Raw genomic sequence first — 20,939 nt, 5'->3', positions numbered from 1 at the left:
GCATGCCGCCTTCAGTGTGTTGTATTTTTAATGCCATACTGAGTGTTAAGTTTTTATGTTCTGATCCACATGACCAAACTTTTGCAACAACAGACTCAGGCTTGCTGACAGCGACACAAGTTAGATGCACCTACAGAACCACAGTCTTCTAAGAAAGAACATAAATATGCGCACAGAACAATTGCTACACACTAGTGGTTTGCCATTGAAATGGATACCAGAGACAAGATCACTGATTTAGTTAGTAGCAGTCCAACCTTTTCTTGTGCGTGTAACAACCATTTCGCTGATACAATAATCGATGAAACCGAATAGAGTCATACCGACAATTGATGTAGCATATGAACAGTGCTCAGTTAACAGGGTAGATTTCTCCAAATTTTTGGGTGTTCACATTGATGACAACTTGAACTGGAAGAAGCATATTACTGAGCTTCTCAGACAACTAACAAGGGAACCTCCCGATCGCACCCCCCTCAGATTTAGTTATAAGTTGGCACAGTGGATAGGCCTTAAAAAACTGAACACAGATCAATCGAGAAAACAGGAAGAAATTATGTGGAACTATGAAAAAATAAGCAAAATATACAAACTGAGTAGTCCATGTTGAAGATAGGCAACATCAAGGACAGTTTGTAGTTAGCAGTGCCGCGGTCCCGTGGTTAGCGTGAGCAACTGCGGAGCGAAAGGTCCTTGGTTCAAGCCTTCCCTCGAATGAAAAATTTAATTTTTTATTTTCAATTTATGTCACAAACTCTTATGTTTTCATCACTTTTTTGGGAGTGATTATCACATCCACAAGGAAACCTAACCAGGGGAAGGTAGGAGAATATTTTTACCCATTCGCCAAGTGTAAAAGTTAGGTGGGTCGACAACATATTCCTGTCATGTGACGCACATGCCGTCACCAGTGTCGTATAGAATATATCAGACGTGTTTTCCTCTGGAGGAATCGGTTGACTATGGCCTTGCGATCAACTGTTTTCGGTTCCCATTGGAGAGGCACGTCCTTTCGTCTACTAATCGCACGGTTTTGCGGTGCGGTCGCAAAACACAGGCACTAAACTTATTACAGTGAACAGAGACGTCAGTGAACGAACGGACAGATCACAACGTTGCGAAAAGACTTGAACCAAGGACCTCTCGTTCCGCATCTGCTCTCGCTAACCACTTTTTTTTTTTTTTTGTTCATTGTTGATCGTTGTGTTCGGTCGTTGCGGACGTCGCAAGACATCCTGTTCAAGTTCGGTGGTTGATCCATTCACTCAGTTTTTTATTACAGAGGCCAACCGGCTCTCTGGCCGAACCACGGGACCACGGCATTGCTCAACTTACAGTGTCCTTGATGTTGCTTATCTTGCAGATGGGCTACTCAGTTTGTATATTTTGCTTATTTTTCCATAGTTCCACACAACTTCTTCCTGTTTTCTCGATTGATCTGTGTTCAGTTTTTCAAGCCCTATTCACTGTGCCAACTTATAACTAAATCTGAGGGGGGTGCGATGGGGAGGTTCCCTTGTAAGTTCAGTTTATTCGCTCTTCGTATAATCGCTAGTCTTGGTAATAAACAGATCAGCCTCCTAACGTACTTCGCATATTTCCACTCAATAATATCTTATGGAATAGTTTTCTGAGGTAACTCACCACTTGGACATAAAGTATTGATTGCGGAAAAGTGAGCAGTGAGAATAATTAGTGGTGTTCACTCAAGGACGCCATGTAGGGACATTTTCAAGGAGTTAGGTATTTTAACTGCACCATCAGAGTACATATATTCGCTAATGAAGTTCGTTACAAATAATCCATCTCAATTCGCGAAGATCAGTGATGTTCATACGTACAACACTAGAGGGAAAAATGACCTTTCCTATCCGTTATTGAAGATGTCAGTTGCTCAGAAAGGAGTACATTATGCAGCAACAAAAATCTTTGAACATTTGCCCAGCAACATAAAGTGTCTGGCAGGTAACAGATCAAGTTTTAAATCTAGCTTAAAATCATTTCTTTTGGACAACTCCTTCTACTCCATGGACGAGTTTCTGTTTCAGAAATGGTAAAAAAAAATTGTACCTCTAAATGTAGTTTCATGTGTAGAACTAAAAATTTCAGTAATATTAATATTAGCACTATTCATGTGTGTGTGTGTATACATATATCTTGTAATCTGACTTGTTCCACATCATATCGATAAAATAATAGGGAAAATGATCTACGGAACATGGCATAACTAAAACTAAACTAAACTAAAACTATTTACAGTAAATACATGTGAGAGGCTGCGGGAGCCTTGTTTGAAAGAAAGATATTTCGTTACAAAACGAAGGGTAATGTCAACCTGAACAGAACCGAACACCAGTGAACAGGAGATACTACTGTCCATGCAAACGAATTGTCCTTTCTTTCCGTGTTGTGAGCTGCGGTTCTTGCCGCACAAAAGCAGCTTTTAACGGAAAGCGTCGGGATCTCGCCCAGGCCGGCTAAGATTAACATATGCAAAAGAACGGTGCTAAAAATATGCACGGATATTAATACCGGTCTAGTTTATTCTCGCCGGCTGTTTTCAGTCACGCTTACCGCCCCACAATGAAGTTCATTCAGACGTGTTAGCTTCCGAATCTGTTCTCCCATTCAGGCGTTCATGGCAGTGTTGCGCATCCGTCCATAAATTTGGCGAATAAATACGGATTGTATGTATAAAACTGTGTAGACTGCTCAACAGAGCACCAGTTGTAAAGCAAATTCCCGAAATAGTTACTTCAACAGATCCGATAAACGCGTTAATGCTAATGCAACGAAATGTTCTAACGAGTTTCTACCGATATTATGTCTTCTGAAGAAAATCTATGGCCCACTTTTCAACAGGATATCAATGCGACGTGATTGTGACATGTTAAGAGAAAATAAAGTTTTATCAGCAATCCTGCTAAGTCAAACTGGATCCATCAGCAGGAGCGATAGGAAAAATAAATTTTCTTGGCTGACATCCGTGCAGTCAGTTTCCCACCACAATAACTGTGTATCTTCTACAACAGCCCTCACGGTCCCAAAAACGTGTGGAATAGTAACTGAAATACTTCAACCGTCCAACCGTCGCATCCAGAATAAAAGACGGGAGTTTGATTGACATTACAGCTGAGAACTGAACAAACATCCACAAGCATTGCTGTGGTCGCCCCGCACGTGTTGATGCTCTTAGCGCGACCGCTCTATTTTTCGTACTTCGAAATGTTTTATTAGTATGGCAGTCGTACTCTTCGTAAGTTTGTTAGTGGTGGTTACTAGTATCGTCAAGATTATGCGACCATTTAATCCAGAAAACAAAATAACCAGTCATTATTTTGTTCAGGATGTTGGAGCGTCATGTAATCATAGCCAACAACAAACACAGAAATCACACATCGATGGCAGTGTGGGACGACCTTATTCTCTTAATGTCAACGCCCACGTTAAATTAAAATCTAGAGACACTAGTAACAGTCACACACGAATTCACAAACAACATAAATCAGAAATGACCTTAAAAACTTTGAAAAACTAACAGTTGTATTCACAAAAAGAAACGATATTTACTCTAATAGTGCACTAGCTAGTAACATGGGTTACAGTTGTTTGTTATTTGTTATTGTGTCTTCTATTGCTCATTTTCATTAGTTAATACAGTTAAGTAAACATTCAAAAATAATAAGAGAGTTGCAGTTTCTTCGCCGAGAATTAATTTGTTCAAGAACATTGGAAAAACTGGTACAGTGATGTTTATGTCAGAATTGCTAATTACTAATTTGGAAAAAAAGATAAGACCAGCCAGTTCAGTTACTCTGTACAAATATAGACACTGTCACTGAAGAGTTGGGTTTTATGTGTCAACGGCGTTGGTTTAACACTGGATATAAAGTTTAAACGTCAATGTCCAGATTATAGTAGACACGAGCCTACGGTCAGAATAAGCTTGTACTACACTTCAAAACACATTTATCTTCCAAAACCACTGCTGCTTCTGAATATATATTCGTCCCTTTCAAACTACAACAATAAATAAGATGTTCGTAGATAATTAGTAGTCGGTTGGCTACTGTTGGGTAAAGTTGAGTAATAATGGTCAAGTAGTTTCAAATAACACAGAATGTGGTAGTAAATTTCTCTCTGTGAGTTACTACGAAAAAGTGTAAGCATTAATAAAATAGAGGGCGCCTACCGTTCTATATATGCACACACACTGGGCTCCATTTTTCTGAGGTGTTCAGAGTCGACATAGTCATACACTACACATTTAATCAGCACAACACAGCATACAGCATAAACGTGGCAGAATTAGAGCGAAACTGTCCGAAAGCCCAACCACCAATTAAGAATCTCATAAACCACTTACATTATAAGACTAAGCGCAAAACTCCTAAGCCAAACCACAAACTTTCCAAGTGTCTCAAGAACTGAGGAAACGTAACAGTGTTGACGCTGATCCCTCAGCTGTGTTAGTGCTAAGCTTAACTTATTTCTTCTTCGGTAATAGTAACACTAATAACAAATGTCCCAATGCCACGTTTCATAGTTTCCCTTTTGTCCATTCATTTCGGTATTCAGACCTCAACCACACAATTATAATGCGTACCACACTTCAGTTTTATTCAGACAGTAGTGTTACACATTGTCCATAGGCCAAAGTAAGGCATCTGTAACGACTTACCATATGACCCTATCAAGAGAATAATGTAAGGCACACCACCCCTAAACCCTCTCAGTAATGGCGTCACTCTTGTAACTTCTATACTTTAACTTTTCTGTCTGTGTTACTGTCTATGTAGTGTTACTGTATGCTCGTTGGTAGCTCTATGTGACCATTTTCTATCTGTATCGAGTCCCTAAGTGTATAATTACGTCCAATCCCTATAAACACTACGCATCTGACCTTCTACAGGTTAGGCTTGTTACATAGGAACTATTGCAGAAGACAAACTCTTACGGAGTTGGTTACATACTTCGTCTTCCGTTATAGTAGTTGCATATCTTCATCTACAAACACTATGTGATCAAAAGTATCCGGACACCCTCAAAAACATACGTTTTTCATATTAGGCGCATTGTGCTGCCACCTACTGCCGGGTACTCAGTATCAGCCACCTCAGTAGTCATTAGACACCGTGAGAGAGCAGAATGGAGTGCTCCGCGGAACTCACGGACTTCGAACGTGGTCAGGTGATTGGGTATCACTTGTGTCATACGTCTGTAGGCGAGATTTGCACGCTCCTAAACATCCCTAGGTCCACTGTTTCCGATGTGATAGTGAAGTGGAAACTTGAAGGGACACGTACAGCACAAAAGCGTACTGGCCGACCTCGTCTGTTGACTGACAGAGACCACCGACAGTCGAAGAGGGTCGTAATGTGTAATAGGCAGACATCTATCCAGAGCATCATACAGGAATTCCAGACTGCATCAGGATCCACTGCAGGTACTATGACAGTTAGGCGGGAGGCGAGAAAACAAGAATTTCATGGTCGAGAGGCTTCTCGTAAGCCACACATCACACCGGTAAATGCCAGACGACGCCTCGCTTGGTGTAAGGAGCGTAAACATTGGTCGATTGGTGGAAACATATTGTGTGGAGCGACGAATCACTGTACACAATCTGACGATCCGATGGCACGGTGTGGATATAGCGAATGCCCGTGAACGTCATCTGCCAGCGTGTGTAGCGCCAACAGTAAAATTCGGAGGCGGTGGTGTTATAGTTTGGTCGTGTTTTTCATGGAGGGAGCTTGCACCCTTTGTTGTTTTGCGTGGCACTATCACAGCACAAGCCTGCGCTGATGTTTTAAGCACCTTCCTGCTTCCCACTGTTGAAGAGCATTTCGGGGATGGTGATTGCATCTTTCAACACGATCGAGCACCTGTTCATAATACACAGTCTGTGGCAGAGTGTTTACAAGATAATAACATCCTTGTAGTGGACTGGCCTGCACAGAGTCCTGACCTGAATCCTACAGAACACCTTTGGGATGGTTTGGAACGCCTACTTCGTGCCACGCCTCAACGACCGATATCGATACCTCTCTGCAGTGCAGCACTCCGTGAATAATGGGCTGCCATTCCCCAAGAAACCTTCCAGCCCGTGATTGAACATTGCCTGAGACAGTGGCAGCTGTCATCAACGCTAAGGGTGGGCCAACACCATACGGAATATCAGCATTACCGATGGAGCGCGCCACGAACTTTTAAGTAATTTTCAGCCAGGTGTCAGGATACTTTTGATCGCACAGTGTAAATACTCCGTAAACCAACTTCGGTGTGTGGCGGAGGGTACCTTCAACCTCTAGTAGTCATTTCCTTTCCTGGTCCATTGGCAAATACAGCGAGGGAAAAACGACTGTCTGTATACATCCTCACAACCTCAGTTTCTCCTGTCTTCGTGGTCCTAACGCGAAATGTACATTGGAGTCAGCAGGATCGCTTTGTAGTCAGTCGCAACCGCCGGTCGTATAAATTTTCTCAGTTGTGTAGAAAAGAACGTCTTCTTGCATCCTTGGTTTCCCATTTGCGTAAACGAAATATCTCCGTAATACTCGTGTGTTGATCGATCCCATCGCTTAGCAGTTTAGTAGCACGCCTCTCAATGGCTCCGATGTCTTCCCTTAGTCCGATCCGGTGTGGATCTCAAACATTTGAGCGATATTCAAGAATGGGTCGCATTACTGTTCTATACGCAGTCTCTATTTAAAGATTATCTACACTTCACTACAATTTCCTGCATCGATCTTAACACACTTCCGCTCTTCACAGCAGCCTACAATAGTTTAACAACGACGACTTCGCTCCCTCGTGTAGAACTGGCTATTTTTGACTTCAGTTTAATTTAGTAACGTCGCCGTACCTGAACTTCCCCTAGTACAATATTTAAAAATTGTGTAAAGTCAATTGTCTATATAAACTACAGGTAATGTAACAGGAAAAAATAATACAGTGGCATATCTACACCAGTACAAATAATGATTTTACTGTGTGCGTAATAATAAACGCTGCATAAAGAGCGCTCAATTCAAATTTAAGAAAAATTTTACTGTAAACTATGTAATAAGGCAAAATAGTGTTGTGTTATTATTTAATTTTCGCGGTTCGTTTGGTTTTCCACCCTACCAGCTGGTTGCACCTGCGCTGGTCAGGCACTTAAACTCGCCAGTGGGCGCTGGCATCGGCGTGCTGGCAGAGGCAGTGCCACGACGAACGTTGACGGGGTGGAGTGGCAGCCGTTGACCATCTGGTGGTACAACGTGACAGCAACTTGATCCTCAATTCAGATCCGGATTTCGCATGGAGCAGCAGCGGATAAATACTTGCACACGATACCGGGATATGCAGGGAGTACTGGTTACTTCCGGAAGCCGCTGGCCCTGTGAGTTAGCTGCCGAGAAGTGGAGCATGAGCAGACGTCTGCGGGCGGTCGGTACCACCTGGACATGAAGTTGGCTGTACGGAGCGGAAGCGGCGACATCAGCTTGAGCCAGCGCAGCGGGCTGCTGTGGGCAGCAGCGACAATCCTCGGGTTCGGTGCTGGGCCTGGCATTCCTCATCGGCCGTGCTTGTTATCTGTGTGGCTCGGAAAGGAGTTGGCCGCAGTCACTAGCTGAGGAAGCTGCTCAAGGGGTTGTCAGTTTGTTGACGCCGACGAAGGCATACGAACACTGGCGAAGTAGTACACGGTAGGGCAACTAAAAGTGGGCAGGACGAGTGGATGCGATTGGACGAGAATTTATGGAGCATTAATGGAGGATGTAAAGACCTACAGTTATTCCCTACAGGATGCAGGAACGACCCATATAGCCGGCCGAACCTTGGAGAACATTTTCACAATCTTCAGCCCGGCAGAGGTCAGTCTGATTGCGGTGCCAGCTGGCCACCTATGTCACCTGATCTGTCAGTGTGCGATTACTTTGTGTTGGGAGCCCTCAAGTCTAAGGTGTATCGCAACAGCCCTAATAGTCTCAGGAACTGCAGCAGAACACTTCAGACCAGACTGCAGCAATTCCAGCAGTCCAGCTTTGATCCGCCTTCAACAACTTGCAGACCAGGTCCCAAATGTGTCAAGAGCTGAATTATGGTCACTTCCAGCATCTACTATAGCCATATTAGCACTGTATTTCCTTTCCTCTGCTGTGTTTCTTTGTACACTGGAACTCCGTTCTCCGGGCCGCTTTTATTTTCCCCACCCTGTACATCGTTGCGGAATCGGGAAAGCAGCTTGTGGCAGCACGCAGTTAGACTGCGAAGTTCAACACCGAGTATGGCTGGTTGTAATACAGGAATCGTGGCAGCAGACTGTGTTTTTTCCTTTGGACACCCATAAATTCAAGATTTATTTGTGTTTATGTGGCTGTGTCGAAAAGTAATGGCTTCGAATTTTTATGCGAAAATTGTTAAAGCTTTTTCAATAAAACAAACAACACTCTACATCTTTATTCCTTATATCTACATATTTGCAGCCATCATCCGCTACAGGGCTCTGAAATGTAGCACGTATCATGGCGATGTTTAACATAACTATGTCGGTGAGATTGAGTTCGTCCACACAAGGAACTTCCTCTCGTTCACCATGGCAATGTCAGATCACGCACGAGCGCTGCGACATCTGCAACAATCCGACACCTTGGGTTCACTATCAGCGATCATACAGTTCCAACTTCGCTCCACGAGATTTTCATCTGTTTCCAAAATAAAAAGAACACCTTCGAGGACTTCACTTTCATAGTGACGAAGCGGATCAAGCAGAGTCAATCGTTCTACTGTAGACATAAATATTAAAGATGTAGAATGCTTTTAACGTCTGTTTTATTTATAAAGTTTTAAGCGTTTTCATTTCCAGGGCAGCACTTTTCAGCAGATCCCAGTATATGACACCGATATCTGTTTTATGCGGAAGGTCGTGTTGTACGCAATTGCCACATCGGGTTTAGAATTGATACCAATCACACTTGACAACCTGATATTTGCCGTGTGAGGTGGCGCAGTGGTTATCACTCTGTGTCTGACAATCCTGATTTAGGTTTTCCGTGATTTACATTAAATCGTTCCAGTCTGATGCCGGGATAGTTCCTTTGAAAAGGGCACGGCCGATTACGTTCCCTATTCTTTAGTAATCCGAGGCTTCGTCCCGTCTCTAATGAACATGCCGTCGACGGGATGTTGAAATCTAATCTTCCTTCGTCCATTTTACATGTGACTGGACCGACACACCAGCTACAAGGCAATTACGTGGCATCCAAGATGATTCACCAGTAAACTACGGCAATAATTCTGCTCTGTTTCATGCCAGAGTCCTGAAAGAAGGGTACATGCGAAAATTGTTAAAGCGTTTTCAATAAAACAAACAACACTCTACATCTTTATTCCTTATATCTACATATTTGCAGCCATCATCCGCTACAGGGCTCTGAAATGTAGCACGTGTCATGGCGATGTTTAACATAACTATGTCGGTGATACTGATGTAGTTATAAAACTGGAAATTGAGATGTACTCTGTTAAATAATAACTTCGTGTCATGAATTTATCAAGATACAAACAATTTAATTTCATTAACAATAGCAATACAAATAAAGTCACAAATAATTTGGTCAGAAACACTTCCTTAAAATTCTGTCATCCCGTTTGTGTGAGCAAGTGTCAAATGCCCACCGTCAACTGCAATAAACGTTTGTAGTTACTGGCACAAGGACTTCTGGACAGACTAAAGCGATTCTTGGAAAAAAACGACATTTTCTCAATGGAGTGAGTGATTGATTATTTTTGTAAATTTTTTGTTTATTTATAGACGCAATCACATTCTTATGACACAGTCATAAACGGTTTCGGCCATACAAAGACCATCTTCAGATTCTATAAGAAAAGAAAATTTGTATTAAAACCTAAAAATAAGTGCAATATTTAACCAGGCCTATTAGCAATCTAGCTGAATTTATGCGAAATACATATGGTTCATACCTAAAGGCCGCATACATTGAACACAGGTTCATGCGCTATGAAACTAGCTGTAAAATATAAAACCCCGCTCTTATATAGATATAAATATTTTTTAGATTTTGTTGCCCCTCTTTGCGCTAGATAAAGCGATTCTTTCCTTATCAATGCACTTGCTGCAACAACGAGATGTTTCAAATCCTCTTGGATCGTCGGAAACTGTGCACAGACTTCATCTTTGAGCTTTCCCCACAGAAAAAAGTCAAGTGGCTTCAAATACGGAGACCGTGCAGGCCAACTGATAATGCCCTAGTGTCATATACAGCGACCGGAAAAGACCTACGCTAGCGCTTTCCTTGCGACAGACGAATAGCCGGACGGGCACCTTCGTACTGGTACCACATATACAAGCTGGGAAAAATAAAATTGCCCCAAAAAGTATTTATCATGAGACAGATGCGAGATTGAACGTCGCTAATGAACATCACAGAAGATCCTCGCATTTGACAACTTTGTTGTCAATGCAGCGTTGTGCTCGATTTATGAAGCTGTGGCATATGGGTAGCATCTCTGCCGGAGGGATAGCAGCAGCAGCGTTTTCAGTGTTTTGCTGTACCTCTTCCACTGTTTGAATATTACCTGAGTACACCTCTACCTTCAGTATGCTCCGCGGGTAAGAAGCACAGCAAGGGGTAAGGCAATCGAGTTGCTAGTAGATTGCACTGTCTGAGCGGATTGTCCTCTCCTCACAGACACTTGTGACAAGACTGTCAGTGAGTGCTGTTACTCCGCCTTGCTCATAATATCCATGCAGTCGTCCTCTGATGTAAGCTGAGCTACATACGGATTAAATAGTTTCTGCACATTCTGCTTAGCGTTAACAGTTTGGTCAAATAATTTTGTTACGATGCGGACGTCAGACATTAAGCACCAACCACCAATCTCGAGATTATTCAACGGCTCTTCAAAGTGCTGAAGTCAATTTTTTGATTCATAATGGAGCATTTTATTTTAATTCACGTACCTGACAGCTGCATCAGGCCTCATCTGAAGAAACGAAAAACTGAGGATCCAAAAGACCAGGTTCCATTTCACTAATAAACCACCGGCAGAATTCAACAAGAGAAAGTTCGCCTGGGCTCTTTAACACACTAATAACAGTAAATTCGTAAGGATACATATACAGGTCATTTTTAGGGTTCTGTACAGCAGAGCCATGTGGCAGAATACCTTGCGTCTTCTGTACTGCCACTGGCTAAGCTCCTGATGAATTGACACATGATACGGTACGAGGCCGTTTGCGTGCAAAACGCGAACAATCCCGGCCTGGCATGTTCCAGAGACACTGGCAATTTCTCTTGAACTAAAATATGTATTGTGAGGAACAGCTGGCAGAACATCTATTTCGTTCACTCCTTACCAGTTGCCTAGTATTCCATTTGCAGAACTATCATTCTTGCTGGACAAAGTCTGTCGTGATACCTTTGTGTGTACAAGTCAACCGTTCTCTTCGCGTTCCTTATGAATTCTACGTGAAAAAGTAGCACATCAAGTTTTTCTTGATCTTCTCTGACATTGTCAATGTGGAGATACGTGAGCTGTTGATTTAGAACATGGGTGGATAAAAAAATCGTAAGTCATGATCGCTAATTTTCTTTATTGACTACCAGTTTCGGCTCATTCACATCTTCAGAACAATCTGAAATGTTGCAACAGTTGGCTTACAGTTGACTCTCTCTCTCTCTCTCTCTCTCTCTCTCTCTCTCTCTCTCTCTCTCTCTCTCTCTCTCTCCTCTCCCTCCCTCTCCCCCTCTCCCTCTCTCCCTCTATCCCTTCCTCCCTTGTTCCTGTTATGAATATTAGAAGTGATACCTTATTTACACCCACTCTTGGGCGATCCAACTATCATTGCTGTCGATAGTTTGCATACAGATGTAATATGGAGGCTCTAATAGTATCTGATTAGTGGTACACGTTGTCAGTTTACATAACCGATCACGATTTTTCATTTTAGGGTGACTTAGCTCTAAGAATACGACAATGTGTAGTGATGGTCGCATACTGAACAATATTTTAGATATGGAGGTCGGAGTCTTTCTCGCTCTGTAGAACTGCAATAAATGTGGTGTATCTGACAATAGAATACAATACTAGTGCGGGCACAAGTGTTCTGGACTACAACGTTCAGCGCACTTGATTTCCACAAGGCTCCACAGCAGACATCAGCCACGTGTTCTCAAGTTGACCCAACGACATCATAAATTGCGAAGGGGTTCATTGAGATTACACCATGGATCAGTGGAAACATATCGAATGTGAGATGGAAGTCTCTCCATACGCCAGATAGTTATTAGTGATCCTGCACTCAATCATCCAGGAGAACGCCAGCTCGAAACGGCCACACGGGCGAAGCCCGAAGCTGTTAGTATTATGTTACGGTGGACTTTCATCTGGACTTCCACGTGGCCTATGGTAGTAATCAAAAGCAACATGAAAAGTATTGTGGACCACCTGCATCCTCTCATCTCTTGTCTTCCCCGACGGCGAGGACATCTTCCACTAGGATAACTACCACGTGTCACGGGGCCAGAAACGAGCTATAGTGATTTGAGGAGCATGATAGAGAACGTAAGTTGATGTCTTGAACATCAGATTAGCTTGTTCTGAACTCGACGGAAGTCATCTGGGACGCTACCGGGCGCCAACTCAGAACCCACAAACCACCGACCCGTGACCTACGGAACTGCGTGACCTATGCCTAGACATCAGGTGCTACGTACTTCCGGGAAACTACATATCCCTTTTCGAAACCATGCCACGCAGCACTGCTGTTGTATTGCATTCCGAAGGTGGATCAAGAATCTACACTACTGGCCATTAAAATTGCTACACCACGAAGATGACGTGCTACAGACGCGAAATTTAACCGACAGGAAGAAGATGCTGTGATATGCAAATGATTAGCTTTTCAGAGCATTCACACAAGGTTGATGCCAGTGGCGACACCTACAACGTGCTCACATGAGGAAGTTTCAAACCGATTTCGCATAAACGAACAGCAGTTGACCGGCGTTGCCTGGTGAAACGTTGCTGTGATGCCTCGTGTAAAGAGGAGAAATGCGTACCATCAAGTTTTCCGAGTTTGATAAAGGTCGGACTGTAGCCTATCGCGATTGCGGTTCTTCGTATTGTGACATTGCTACTCGCGTTGGTCGACATCCAATGACTGTTAGCAGAATATGGAATCTGTGGGTTCAGGAGGGTAATACGGAACGCCGTGCTGGATCCCAACGGACTCGTATCACTAGCATTCGAGATGACAGGAATCTTATCCGCATCGCTGTAAAGGATCGTGCAGCCACGCCTCGATCCCTGAGTCAACATATGGGGACGTTTGCAAGACAACAACCATCTGCACGAACAGTTCGACGACGTTTGCAGCAGCATGGACTATCCACCCGGAGGCCATGGCTGCGGTTACCCTTGACGCTACATCACAGACAGGAGCGCCTGCGATGGTGTACTCGACGACGAACCTGTGTGCACGAATGGCAAAACGCCATTTTTTCGGTTGAATCTAAGTTCTGTTTACAGCATCGTGATGGTCGCATCCGTGTTTGGCGACATCGCGGTGAACGCACATTGGAAGCGTGTATTCGTCATCGCCATACTGGCGTATCACCCGGCGTGATGGTATGGGGTGCCATTGGTTACACGTCTCGGTCACCTCTTGTTCGCATTGACGGCACTTTGAGTAGTGGACGTTACATATCAGATGGGTTACGACCCGTGGCTCTACCCTTCATTCGATCCCTGCGAAACCCTACATTTCAGCAGGCTAATGGACGACCGCATGTTGCAGCTCCTGTACGGGCCTCTCTGGATACAGAAAATGTTCGACTGCTGCCCTGACCAGCACATTCTCCAGATCTCTTACCAATTGAAAACGTCTGGTCAATGGTGGCCGAGCAACTGGCTCGTCGCAATACGCCAGTCACTACTCTTGATGAACTGTGGCATCGTGTTGAAGCTGCATGGGGAGCTGTACCTGCACACGCCATCCAAGCTCTGTTTGACTCAATGCTCAGGCGTATCAAGGCCATTATTACGGCCAGAGGTGGTTGATCTGGGTACTGCTTTCTCAGGATCTATGCACCCAGATTGCGTGAAAATGTAATGACATGTCAGTTCTAGTATAATATATTTGTCCAATGAATACCCGTTTATCATCTGCATTTCTTCTTGGTGTAGCAATTTTAATGGCCAGTAGTGTTTTATGCAAGTGATCATAACATCCACCTCACCAGTGTATGTCAGCAGCAAACACAGACGTTTACGTTCGACGCCATACAATGAGTCCGATAACCCTAATGGAAAACTAAATTAACCATTTATGGGTCGCGGGAAAACGTTCTGCTGCTTAAGACGAATATGAGCCGTCATCACAACCATTAGCACGCAGCCCACTGAAGATGTGTCCTACGGTGGGCGGAAATCGTTTTATTGTAGGGTGCCCAACTTCATAGGAATGATGTTCAGACTGTGTGCTGCAGTATTTGCGCTGTTAGTAGTGTTAGTGTCATGACATGCCTTTAGACGCCGGTACTGATATGGCGACGTAGGACTGAAACACAATCATCAGTGTGCATTACATTGCAGACAGTCAACATCGATTTGGTCAAGGTGGGCAGGACGTTACTCGTGATAGTGCACCTGCTCTTCGCGAGTTGTTGTTGTTGTGGTCTTCAGTCAAATGGCTCTGAGCACTATGGGACTTAACATCTATGGTCATCAGTCCCCTAGAACGTAGAACTACTTAAACCTAACCAACCTAAGGACATCACACAACACCCAGTCATCACGAGGCAGAGAAAATCTCTGACCCCGCCGGGAATCAAACCCGGAAACCCGGGCGTGGGAAGCGAGAACGCTACCACACGACCACAAGCTGCGGACTGGTCTTCAGTCCTGAGACTGGTTTGATGCAGCTCACCATGCTACTCTATCCTGTGCAAGCTTCTTCATCTCCGAGTACTTACTGCAACCTACATCCTTCTGAATCTGCTTAGTGTACTCATCTCTTGGTCTCCTTCTACGATTTTTACCCTCCACGCTGCCCTCTACTACTAAATGGGTGATCCCTTGATGGCTCAGAACATGTCCTACCAACCGGTCCCTTCTTCTTGTCAAGTTGTACCACAAACTCGTCTTCTCCCAATCCTATTCAGTACCTCCGCATTAAAAGGAATACATAGAGATACTATTTCGGCATCGGGGTTCAAGAACATGATTCGGAAGTTCAAATTAACTGGCGAGTTGGGAATTGCTCCTGGGAGTGGCCGACGACCAATTGCGCCACAAACTGTTCAAGTTATTGTTGCCATGGCTGCGAATACTGGACGCAGTGTGCGATCTTCGAGCAAAGTACGAGATGTGTCGTGACAGCTGAACATCCCACGATTCACCGTTGTTTCGAGAAACGGTAAAGCAATCTCAAGTGCGGTTCCAAGCTGTGGTGGATGTATGCGGTCGTCAATTGAGCAACGTTTGTAAACTGGAACGTAAACGTGGTACGCAATTAACAAATGTTACCCTCTGATGAGGAAATTAAAATATATTTCAAAAATGGTTCAAATGGCTCTGAGCACTATGGGACTCAACTGCTGTGGTCATCAGTCCCCTAGAACTTAGAACTACTTAAACCTAACTAACCTAAGGACATCACACACATCCATGCCCGAGGCGGGATTCGAACCTGCGACCGTAGCAGTCGCACGGTTCCGGACTGCGCACCTAGAACCGCGAGAAAACATATTTCTTTCAATGGTTTATTCGTTATTTCTCTTCCGCATGTTATAAATATTTATACAATGTTCCAATGTCCTACAGTCACTCGTTTGTCGGTGGTGGTTCTCTCAGCTATCGAAAGTTTCATTGTAACCCCGTAAGTCTTACACACACACACACACACACACACACACACACACACACACACACACACACACACAAATGATCATACGCACCGTTCCCTTACATGTTCGTCTGGAATGCATTATCCCAGAAATGAATTAAGTCTCCTATCCACTTGATCTGAACAAGGTTTCCGAGGGATATACCTTGGTTATAAGGCAAATGGCGAAACTGGACATACTATCTCAAATATTCCCAACTGGAATTTACGTGTGCTTGCCACCACCCCGCCTGGTATTTGACTGAAAACAAATGAGCTCTATAATGTTTCGGATTTCGTACAACCATTTCATCCCGTTGGGATAGAAATTACATGTGAAGAAAAAAAACCACGCGGAAACATAAGTGAGCTTATTCAGTCATGCCACCGCGAAAGACTCCGAGGACTTGAGAAATGACAATCTCATTGTATATAATTCTAAAACCAGTTACCTAACTGATATAATGGATTTCTTATTTATAAACTGAGATGACATATTCGTCTTGACAAGATGACTGTTGTATCACTAAAGGCAAAACTGCGTTGCCGGCCGCCGTGGCCGAGAGGTCCTAGGCGCTTCAGTCTGGGACCGCGCGACCGCTTCGGTCGCAGGTTCGAATCCTGCCTCGGGCATGGATGTGTGTGATGTCCTTAGGTTAGTTAGGTTTAAGTAGTTCTAAGTTCCAGGGGAATTGTGACATCAGATGTTATGTCTCACAGTGCTCAGAACCATTTGAACCATTTTAACCAAAACTGCCTTCAGTCCGAAAGGTGAGTTAGATGTGGTGTGCCCTTGCCTAGCACAAGCTTTCGAAATGACTACCCAGCCAATTATGCGGGCATCTATAATGAAACGCGAACTCGTAAGCACGGTACAACCGGGAATTGTCAGACAAACAAAGCATTTCTTAAGGTGAAAGAAGCAATAACTGGCAAAGAAAATATTAGGGCCGACCGGGGATTGTATTATCGACATGTAGATTGGGAGCCTGACATTTCCTTTTATTTTTACAGTTCATTTTTCTTCCATAACAAACATAAAAGCTATTTACATCATTATTAACACTCTTTCTCCATTAATTAAGCCTAAATAGGTATGGGCTACTCTATATAACAAATTTTACTGGACAGCTCTACTTATTTCATGTTCTTTAAGCGCAGAAAATCGTAATACTTCGATATTCTTGCACAACTGGCATTAAAATTAATATTTGAAATATCTTTCTATTACCTTCGTACCACATTTCAGTTATTCGCATAATACTCCTTATGTCTTCCAATAATTATATTATATTTTGAGATACAATTAAGAAACTTTACCTTTATTGAAGTGAAACGTGGACGATAAGCAGTTGTACGAAGAGAGAATACGAGCTTTTTGAAAAGTGATGCTACAGAAAAATATTACCTGGTAAATCGAGTAACTAATGTGGAGGTACTGAATCGAACTGGGGTAAAAAGAAATTTGCGTTACAGTTTGGGCAAAAGAAGGCATCATTGGATAGGACACATCCTGAGGCCTGAAACAAATCGGCAATTACAATGGAGGGAAATGTGGAATATAAAAATGGTAGACACGAGATCAAAGAACGAATGGATGCTGCTTCCAGTAGTTTTTCGGCGATGAAGAGGCTTGCATAGTACAGAGTAGTGTGGAGAGCTGCGTCAAATCAGTGATTGGACTGAAAACAACAATAACCACCACCTTCACTAACCATAATTTTTACCCGTTTAGCCAGAAACAAAATTCGCTGTTATATTTAGAAATTCATAACTATTAAACATTCAAAATCGAAGTATAAATATTCTTTATTCCAACTGAATGTAAATATCATTAACTTACGATAATTTCCATTCGATAAGCTTGTTCCAGATATTATTATCAGTAGGAGTAAACAAAATCTAATTTCTTTATAGGACATGTGAAACATCACCTTCGTGGCTGTTAAAAAGTGCTTTAATTTCCACTAGCGGTTACATTCGTTCGCACAACTTCAGGTGAAAGGTGTCTAGGACCTTGCTGTGGTACACTTGAGCAAGAAGATGTTCGGCGAACTTTAGCGCTAGTGGAACTCCTGAGTTGATGTTTTACATATAGATATTTAAAGTAATAACAGCTGTGGCAGAACTTGTACAAAATTAAATAAATTAAAACTAATTAAATCTTCTTTGGCAGAATTTATTTTCTTAATTAAGAGCAGTAGAAGAAATTATTTGCGCTTAAGCCTATGCCCAGGGTAGCGGAAGTGTAGAATGTCCCTGTGCCACATTCTCACGAGGGGACCTTCTGGGAGGTGCATCGAGTTATGAGCTCCCACTTCGCCTGCTTATAGTGTGGGTAGGCATCTGTCAGACCGTAAAATTGTAGGTGCCAATGCGCCCTTATTTTTTAAATATTGCGTGTTAAAGTGTGGTCAGCTCTTTATATACGGAAAGGTTTCACTGTTGTGGCAAGTGGGCGAGTAGCCAAGTAGCGAGAGAGCGAGACTTCCGTCCAGTCGACCCTGGTTCGAGACCCGTCTACGCAACTTTTGTTTACTTTTTTCAAATGCCTGTTTTAATTTATAATTAATTATGAAAATTCCGCAAGGAATTGATGAAAAAGAATTACAAGCGTCTATAAATCAAAATTACACATTGAATGTCAAATTTTGTTTCAATGTTTTGCGTTTTTTCTTTTATTTTAACAGTATTCCATAACGTCAATAAAGTGGCGTTTCCTGCGGACTTGAGAAAATACAGACGCTATTGCGACGAAAATGAATGTGCATTCGTACAATGTTCGTGGTGTCGAAAGTACAAATGTTTTGATTGTTTTTATAAAAAGTATCATCCGTCGGAATGTACTCGTCAAAACATAGGAAATATCCATTAAATGAGACATACTTTTAATCCCTCATTCGTTGGTATTTTTTATAATATTCCCTACTTCAACGGAACAAAATTAAAAATACAACGAAAAAAATTGAACAATAATAAAATATTTCAAGAAATTACATTAAGGTTAATTTCCTCTAAAATAAAAAAACGCAAAAGATTGAAACAAAATTTGACATTCAATGCGAAATTGTGATATATAGAGGCTTGTAATTCTTTTTAATCAATCCCTTGCGGAATTTTCATGATAAATTATAAATTAAAACAGGCATTTGAAAAAAAAGGAAACAAAAGTAGTATATACCGGTCTCCACAAAAACAGTAACAAAAATGGCTACAATGAAATGACATAAGTAAGGTAACAGATAATTGCAGTCATAAATTACAGCATTCGAAGAATGAGTCTTTAGCAGTAGCACAATTTAGCACCTTCACTGTCACCTTCACCTGGTGGCAGTTCAGCATGCACATTTTCTTCTTCTGCGGCCTGAGGTTCCTCATCGTCATTTCCCAGACCCAAATTAATCATTCAGTAAATCCTTTATGTGTGTTCCTTCCAAGGTAAACTACGTGGACAGAAGAGCAGTCCCGAACAGCGACATCGCAAAATACTTCACTGCCTTGTTATTTTTGTCAGTTCCAGTTCCTAACCTATACCCATTCTGTTGAAGACAATTCGGAGCATGTTACCACATTACTTATTGTGATTCTGATATTTAAGTATTTTCTCGAATTCATTTTCCATATACATCTTGTATTCAGTATGTTCATCGCTCCCAATATTGTGAAAAACATAACTCGGCTACTCGCTTACTTGCCACAATAGTGAAACTTTTCTGTATATAAAGAGCTGCCCAAACTTTAATAGGAAATATTTCAAAAACGAGGCCGCATTGGCACCTACAATTTTAGGGTGTGATAGGTGCCTATCCACACCATAAGCAGGCGAAGTGTGAGCTTATAATGCGACGCACTTCCCAGAAGGTCTCCTCGTCAGTAATGAACTTGCGAAATACTTAACAGTAATGAATAAGACAAATGAAATAAGATGGTTGTTTCATAGCATACCCGCATCCGATGTCTTAGCATCGCTCGGCTGGTAGCCCAGTGCAGTTGTCTGACGAGGCTGTTGTCGCTGTGCTTGTTGCAGGTCAGCGGTCTGAGGTTCGAGACTCAGCTGCGGACGTTGAACCAGTTCCCAGACACGCTGCTCGGAGACCCCGCCAGAAGGATTCGCTACTTCGACCCGCTCAGGAACGAGTACTTCTTCGACCGCAACCGTCCCAGCTTCGACGCCATTCTGTACTACTACCAGAGCGGCGGCAGGCTGCGGCGCCCCGTCAACGTGCCGCTCGACGTCTTCTCCGAGGAAATCAAGTTCTACGAGCTGGGCGAACTAGCCACCAACAAGTTCAGGTGCGCCTCTCACCACACACCACCCCAGAGTGACGCCCACAAGCGTCGGACGTCGTGATCCTTCAGACGAGCATCACTGCTACTCAGGAACCCTTCCAGTCGCTCTTTCTACGGCCGATTCACTCCAGACACAGAGTTTCTATTATTCCAATCACACAGATAACCAGTCAGACTGGAACGCTGTAATAGGTTTCAACCAGTCAGTCTGGAGCGCCGTTATATTCAGAAATTTCTCCAAGCTTCACGTCTCAGCAGCGTAATAGGGCAGGGCGAAAAGTTCGCGGCCTGAAAGAAATTGTTCTGTCTGTCGTCTGCCTTAAATAAGCTGACATTTGACGTTCAAAGTCCAAATATCCATCGTTATAGTGAAAGGTACTGCCCGCATGGTCTCCATGATAACAGAAAGTTTAAAGTCTCTCTCTGCCACAAAAATCACGTTAAAATGTCTCTTTAGTACCTCTAAGCGTGTAAAAAAATATGCTTTTCTTCTTTTTCTTTTCCCTATTTTAACGGCTTTCCGGGATGGCTTTCCAGTTTCAGTTCTTAGTCCTTCACTGTTTCAGTGTGTTCCTTTCTCCTCTCTTCACACCACTTCCTGCCCTTTTAAAACTTTTCCCACAAATATATCTCTTTCCAGTACTACTTCTTATCTTTCGTTATTCTTTTCCAAATCTTTCCTAACCTCTTTAATCCAAGCTGTCGTTAAATTGCTTTCTAATACGCAATCATTGCTTGCTTAAGTGTATACAAA

The 20,939-nt window shown here is 42.9% G+C and overlaps 1 protein-coding gene across 1 annotated transcript in view; it reads left to right on the top strand.

Moving 5' to 3' along the window:
• LOC126481917 (potassium voltage-gated channel protein Shaker) overlaps positions 1-20,939 on the top strand; it is a 1,005,443-nt gene that overhangs the window by 586,878 nt on the left and 397,626 nt on the right. The window contains exon 6 of the mRNA XM_050105876.1: positions 19,923-20,188. Coding sequence (XP_049961833.1) covers positions 19,923-20,188 — 266 coding nt within the window. The remainder of the gene's footprint in view (positions 1-19,922; positions 20,189-20,939) is intronic.

Source organism: Schistocerca serialis, chromosome 5 (genome assembly GCF_023864345.2).
Source record: "Schistocerca serialis cubense isolate TAMUIC-IGC-003099 chromosome 5, iqSchSeri2.2, whole genome shotgun sequence".
NCBI classification, from domain to species: Eukaryota; Metazoa; Arthropoda; class Insecta; order Orthoptera; family Acrididae; genus Schistocerca; species Schistocerca serialis.
This window is presented reverse-complemented; position numbering and strand designations above follow the sequence as displayed.